We start from the raw sequence: 7380 nt of genomic DNA, 5'->3' as shown, positions 1-7380 counted from the left end.
GATTGTAGGCGGGGTTATGGTCCTTGTATAAAGCGCAAAACCATGTAGGTTTAAGGAGTTGTTTAGTTTCAGATTGCCGTTGGGTTAGTCCGTTACGTTCAACTTTACCAGCTTCTATAATCACGTCATGTGAGAAAAGGGAATACATACATCGGACTATGAACAAACAAAACATTTGCTGACTAAATCCACGCCTGGAAAGCTACGATTGAATGAGCACATGAGAGCTGTCAAAGAAGAGGATTTTCGCGTCTATAAATAGAAGACATATTCATACGCAACTATTTTAAATGTAAATTAATTGGGTTTTGCGTACCTGATTTGGTCAGTTTTTTTTTGCTTTCATTTCTTTTTGTGTGCTGTTACATCGGGACGACTGTCATTGGCTCTGTTTGTGTACTACTTTCCTAGCGATTTTGGATTACCGTCATTGTTTTTGATTTATCGCTATGAAATTATATTCAGAGAGGTAACCGCCTGGACGAGGTGGGTAATTAACATAAAGGAGGAGCCGCAGTCTTCTACCCCTTCCCATTTGTCATCAGGTGTCTGTCGGAGAGAGGTCTTCTTTGGGAAGCAAAGCGCAGTAATTGTCTGACGTCTTGTTGCAAGCATTTGATCTGCCTTCAAGAAAAAACGAGGGACTTCTTATTTCTGGAGAGAGAGAAGAGCAGCGAAGGGTTGGTCCTGGATGTCGCAGACGTGCCCGTTCTCATCTCGCTCAAATCAGCTTCGATAGCGTTTCGCGGACTTGGAAGTTGGATTTAAAACACTGTGGTCTTCCGACTTTCAGTGACAAGATGATGGATGTCTAGGAGGAAATCAATACCTTTCTGCTGAGGTCCTGCGGTAAAAAGCTTTTGCATGAATGGCTTGCAACCCAAGCTGTAAATAGTTATTCTCACAGTCCCACCTGAACTGATCGGGCTTTACAGGGCAGTCGGTGCATCTATGTATGCAGTGCGTGTATATATAGCCATACATATCTCTGATATGTTTAACTCTGTGACAAAACCACTGCGGTACCAGTGATCCAGTCACGACCAGTGTGCGGCACTTGCGTTGGCTGAAGAAGTGACTTTATTTCAAGCTACTGCTTACTGCTCACACGGCAGAACGACTCAAGACATCGGCATCAAAGTGTGTGCAAGGATATGTAATTTATTTATTTAAAAACATCCATTCCATTTAGAGAACCAACAGGTTATTTCTCCGATTCATGTTAGTTACTTCGTGGTAGTTTACATCGCCTCTTTAAAAAAAGGAAAAAGGAAAAAAAAACTCACTGACCTCAGTTTACCATAAATAAAGCTCTTTGTATCGCGTACAGAGCATTTACTGCTGAAAATGTGCATATTTCGGATCGCAACGCTTTCTCTGGGACTGTTGCTGGTGGGTTTTAGCGCGGTGGAGACCCAGCCGTGCCCGGCACAGTGCTCGTGCTCCGGGACCACGGTGGATTGTCACGGACAAGGATTGCGCAACGTGCCGCGAAATATCCCCAGGAATACAGAGCGATTGTAAGTACATAAATGAGCTCACCCGCGACATTCTTCCGCTCATTAGACAGCATGAAGTGTGACTACTAATGAACGTTACGACATGGCTGTATATTCTCAGAATTAATGGATTTGGAGGGTAAAGTAGCTTGAGCTATTGCGGGTCGGTTATTACTTGCGGTGTGCACATTGGTAGCGACAACCACAATACCGCAATAGTGCACCGCAGTTAACTTCTGCTAAAAGATTATACATTGAAAGCTACAGCATATTGTGATAAATTTAATTGTGCCTGAAATTATCTTTTTTTTTCCAGTTGCTGCAAAATGCATGGTTTCTGTCCCCGTGCTTTACTTATGGTCACAAATCGATATGCTGACAAATGCGACTCCCCGATCCACTCAATAACAAATCGTATCGTTTAAGTAATAAACGTAAATTTTGAGGAAACATCCGGAATGTAAACCCTAACCGACACTGGACAAGATCGTGTCGGAACGCGTTGTTTACAGCTATTAAGTCGATTAACTTGATCCTCCCCCAAGGCAGAAGCAACACCCAACTTTTACACCTACCTCTAATGATTCTGCCCATTAAATGTCCAAAAGAATAACGTATTGTTTTCTCTTTTTAAGTAATTTACTAAATGTATTCACTCTCATAGTTTTGGAAGCATACGTATTAGTTTTGTGTCTTTGAAGAAAGTCATCTGTTGACCGAATGAGGGTAAAATACGTACCCAATACTACAATGCATTTCTGTTTGTAACTGCATCATTATTTTTTGAAAGATCCCCTTCCCACAAAAAGCAGAAATTTAAATATTGTCTAAAGATGTTAAATGTTTAATGCTTTTTTGTCTTTTGCTAGGGATCTGAATGCAAATAACCTCACAAGAATTACTAAATCTGATTTTGCTGGATTGAGGCATCTCAGAGTATTGTAAGTATATTCAGCATTTATTATAACGCATATATTATGTGCTTTAAATGATTTACAGTATCGCTGGGTAAAAGACAGATATATGTGTATTCCACTAAAATAATTGGTTTGATATGAGGTTATTAATACCACAGATCAAAAGAAGCTGTTGCATATTGTTGTTGTTGTTGTTTTGTGGTGACTGTGGTCATTTTCTGTGCAAATGTCATAAAGACACTGCTATTGTGATCATAAAGGAACTAACGATTTAATTATTTATACAATAATTTGTTTATTGTGAACAACTTGATCCAGAACCTGGCCTGAGAAGTAATGTCATAGTTTCATAAAATAAATGTAGTTTGGTAAGCATGGGTTTCATGCACCTATAAGCATGGGCCACATTAGAGTATAAATGTCCTGAATTGGTTTGTAAAATTGAGAATTTGTATTGGAGTTTCCAGTAATTAGGTCTGATGTCAATGCATGATATGTAGTGATGAACTTGTTTACAACCAAACAGCAGTGGAAACACACACACACACACACACACACACACACAGACAGTATTGCAACAGTGAAAGACACGACAATAATTTCCTGGGGGTAATGGCAGTTTTGGTGTGCTCCCCTATATCCAATTAATACAGCAAAACACTTGTGGAAGCAGGTTTTCCCACTGTAAGAATGGATTTCCTAGGCAGAGGGAATGCTTTTTTTTAAAAAATTCCGCTCTGCACATGTGCCCATGTGGGTGTCGGATGACAGCAATCTCCACTGCGGTGAATTTGTGCGCGTAATCTCAGTGCAGGGTGAGGGCTGGTGGAGTTCACCCAGGTGGGCGAAACTGCAGGTCCATGGGGGTCGGGGTGCCGGTAATGTGCAGGAGGTAATTTGAGGTGTTAAGTGGAATCCAGTAGACTTGTCGACTGACCCCTTCACCTCATCTCTTCATCAGGCAACTCATGGAAAATAAGATCAGTACTATAGAGCGAGGAGCATTCCAAGACCTCAAGGAGCTGGAGAGACTGTAAGTACTCAGTGCCATTTAACCTTGCACATTTTTTTCTCTGTCTAATTCTTTTTTTGCTCCACTTTGAACAGCTTCCGGTTTGATCCGACTTCATGTTTTGTCACAATTTTACCTGTGTACAAAATGGAGTAAAATGGGTTTAAAATGGTTTTCATTGTAAAACAGGCTTATTAGTGCCATACTGCTATCTTCTGCTTGGCAGCATGCGAATGTTATTCACACACGTCCAAGAGAACTCAGAAGACACAATATGTATTTTGTAGGGACCCTGCCAAATCTCACGACTTCACACTCTTTGTCTCAGTTATACATATTTCAACGCTGAGAGTCTCAGGGTAAAGTACAGTTTAGCCGACTTCTCACTTATTGTCTCCATATTTCAGACATTCTTTTAATAAATCAGATATTTATGGAGGGGTTGATCCTCTAAAGCGGGGTGGGCCGCTGTCTGAATGAATCAGGACAGTTTTGAATGTAATGGTAATTCTTTTAAGATTTAGCATGGGAAGATTAGTCTTGTCATGTAAATCTTTGTTACCTTTACAAGTTTCTGTTCCTATTTCCTCCTCTTTTGATTTCCAATTTAACAGAACGAATAGTGTTTCCATATCAGGTTTGTGTTTTTGGAAATGTCAGCTGTAGGCCCTGAGCAGACATGTCATAATTCTTGCCATGAATTTTCTTTTTTTTGTTTGTGATTGTCACGTCCATTTGATGTAGAGACATTGTTGTCTGTAGGCCAACTCATCCCCAGGCTAAACTGAATTCTTGGAGAATTCCTCTGGAAACCCGAGTTTGGCTTTAAGGACTTGCTTTCAAATGCATACACCCTTTTTGTTCATGCAGATTGGAAAACAGATTTTGTGTATAATAGGTTTCTAACAGTTTTTATAGTTCGGAGGCAAATTGGTGCATGTCTTTGTTTTATACTTATTTGTTACCTATTTTTAAAGAAAAAAAACAACCCAATGAAAGCATCTTCCATTTTGGTAAATTGCTTAATGTCGTTAAATAAAAGCAGTTGCTTGCTTACCCAGCATGCAACTCACTTCTGTTATATTGGGGCAACAAGGGAGATCATTCCCCTGCCAAAAACTGAAAATACAACATGTTGTAATTCCTTATCAAGTGGTAATGAGAAGATTGTAGTACTTTCCATAGAACCTAATGGATTTTTTTAGAGCGAAATGTTGTTATGAATCAGTCTTTTCAGATGCGCATAACCTACAATCTCATGGTTACTGTATGCATACAAAAGCACTTTCACTCTGTAATTGTCTAGCACATCCCTAAGCATATTAACTGTAATATAAAAATCTTGAGGTGCATGTTATGAGACACACAAAAGGCTCAACCAGGAAAAAAAACGTTATTGTAATCTAACAATTGGACACTCAGCGGAGAGGGATCATTGGCTGTGCGCATATCTGGAACACTTTATTAGGAGTATTATATCTTGTATAATGGTATGCCATAGTAGAATGACAAAAAACCCAAACTGAAGGATTTATGGTGATGGCCACATGTTGAGAAATAAAACGGTCTCCTTTAAGGATGGTCACAGTGTGGCTGGCATGACTAATGCTGTCAGGTGTAGGCCATGCAGCGGATCAGGCCCTAACAAAACTACCGTGCTCCTCTCTTTTAATCCGAGCTGTGGCTCAACAGCTTGTCTGGCTTCGTTTGGTGTAAGAGTGTTATACTCTCTTTACCCACGAAGCTCAGTGGGGGAAACAAACTAACAATGCAAACGGCTATAATATGCATAAGCCAGTACCATGCAGCAGAAGCCAATAATGGGCGAGATTTAATCCCGAAAAACCTCTTGGATGCTGTCTTCTGGAGGACAGTTCCTTTGTACGTCTTACGTCTTTAACGTCTGGTGTAAATCATATCGACTGTAATTGAAATAGCTGTTTGCCAGAGGTTTTCATCGTCTTTGTTTGATGTGGTCGATGCGCTGCGTTTCGATTCGTTCGAGGAAGCGCCGGGCAGATTCATGCGGGCCGTAATTTATTACCTGAAGGACTCCGAGTTGACACCGCTCGCCATGTGCTCCTTTATGATTCACTTTCTCAGGTTTGCTTTATAGCTGCAGAGGTGGAAGAGTTGGGAAAGAGAGACATCCAAACTGGGATTGTTAAACTGTAAATCACTCCGTTCCTGCTGATATCGCTATGAGTCGTCTTGAACGTCAGCTTCGAGCGACCCAGACCCAAGGACCTCAAACGATAGCTATGAAGCCTCGGGTTGGAGGTCTTCAGACACTTTTTAAGTGTGCGCTGTTGGCTTTGGTCACATCTGTTTTAGGGTTTTCAGGTTTTGTCATCAGATTGTATGGTGTATTTCACACCGGTCCCCAGGGTTTACTTATTGTTTAATAGCTTTTTTCATTGCCAAGGCATGTTAGCTGATGACATAGCTGAACTGGATCATCAAAATGAAGGAACAGGTATATAGCCACATAGCCTGGATAGAGCAGAATACAGTAAAATAGAGGAGACAGAAGGTAATACACTGTGGTACACAAGGAAAAATTTACAATATAAAGTGTCGAATTAGATTACAGATTTCACGGGGATATTAGAAGCTATTAGCGACATCATTTACTGCATACAGTTTTAACCAGTTCAACAACTGAGAACTTGTGTATAAATATGTATGTCTAAATGTTACTATAGAAGATGTGTTTGTTTAAGGAACAGAATTTTCCAGTGCAATTTAGCTTATATTTTATATATTATCTAAGCACACAGTGGAATATATGCCAAAGCCATTAAGGTTAAGTACCTTGTTCAAGGTTACAACCGCAGAGTGCCACCTGGGATCTGAACGGACAACCTCCCGGGTAAAAAGCTTGGTTCGCTCTCCCGGCCCACTCAGTTCTGAAAAGCGGCAAGGCTATTTTTACAGGAATGATCTCATTCACCGTTACCGCCGGGTAGTCTCCAGCCATTCGACGGGAGAGAGCGCGAGAAACTCGGTGAAAAAAAAAAAGGGGGCCGCGCAACACGTGGGCCTCTCAGCGAGCTCCTGGGCAGCACTCTGTCACTGCCGACTCCTTAATTATTGAATTGGTTGTTTCACTGCGAAATGAAATATTTAAGAGCCGTGATGTAACCGGGCCCCGCTGTGGAAGGGGAGGGCGGTGCACTGGTTTGGAGTTTTGATAAGTCAGTACCGTCTGACATTTTGAAAGATTTCATGCAGTTAAAAATAATAATAATAATAACAAATGACCGCCTCAGTGCAGTTTTTGAAAGGTTGGGCAGTTGAAAGAATGTCACATTCACTGCGTGAAATACATATCTGATCTTTCTAAATACGATTTTTTTATTTTGTGAGGAGCTCTTTACTTCATGTTAGCAGGAATGGAGTGAACTGGTGAAACCAGATAAAGTAGGTAGAGATATGCTGCTTTTCTCCGAGTTGCCGCATCTCTGGCTCTGTTCTTCGCAACACACAACTTAGCGATTGCATGACCAGAATAAGTGAGGTGATTGTTTGAGGTGCTAACAACCAGATGGAGTGGAGGGGAGCGGAGCGTGATGTGAAAGCTACCGTTTGCAGATGCTGCGCCTCACTCTTTCACTGAGTGCTAGCTTTACAGTCCTTTCTCTTTTTGTTATTAGTTTTGTGCAGCACCCCCTCCGACTTTTACTTGTAAATCTGTTTTTTTGTGATTATTATGTTAATTATGTTAAAGCTTAAGTGTGGTCTGAAAATGTAATTTAAAAAATTTGCTTTTAGAAGTCAGTTGTGAGAGAAGGCTTGTTTGCCCCGTAAAGACCTTTCTTTCTCCGTACCGTAGCAGAATTGCTGTTTGTTTTTCCCACATCTGTTTTTTAACCGTCCTTTGAGAGTGTGTTTGCTTGATGCTGGCCTCTAACTTTTCACTTAGATAAGAAGTTTATTTTGCGGGGATGTT

The 7380-nt window shown here is 40.8% G+C and overlaps 1 protein-coding gene across 1 annotated transcript in view; it reads left to right on the top strand.

Annotated features, from left to right (window-relative positions):
* The first annotated feature begins 377 nt into the window (after positions 1 to 377).
* slit2 (slit homolog 2 (Drosophila)) overlaps positions 378 to 7380 on the top strand; it is a 130389-nt gene continuing 123386 nt past the window's right edge. The window contains exons 1-3 of the mRNA XM_036516585.1: positions 378 to 1520; positions 2369 to 2440; positions 3378 to 3449. Of these exons, the coding sequence (XP_036372478.1) occupies positions 1348 to 1520; positions 2369 to 2440; positions 3378 to 3449 (317 nt within the window). The 5' untranslated portion in view covers positions 378 to 1347. The remainder of the gene's footprint in view (positions 1521 to 2368; positions 2441 to 3377; positions 3450 to 7380) is intronic.

The sequence above is a fragment of the Megalops cyprinoides genome, chromosome 22 (genome assembly GCF_013368585.1).
Source record: "Megalops cyprinoides isolate fMegCyp1 chromosome 22, fMegCyp1.pri, whole genome shotgun sequence".
Classification (NCBI taxonomy): Eukaryota; Metazoa; Chordata; class Actinopteri; order Elopiformes; family Megalopidae; genus Megalops; species Megalops cyprinoides.
The sequence above is the reverse complement of the archived record's forward strand: the minus strand, read 5'-3'. Positions and strand labels throughout refer to the sequence as shown.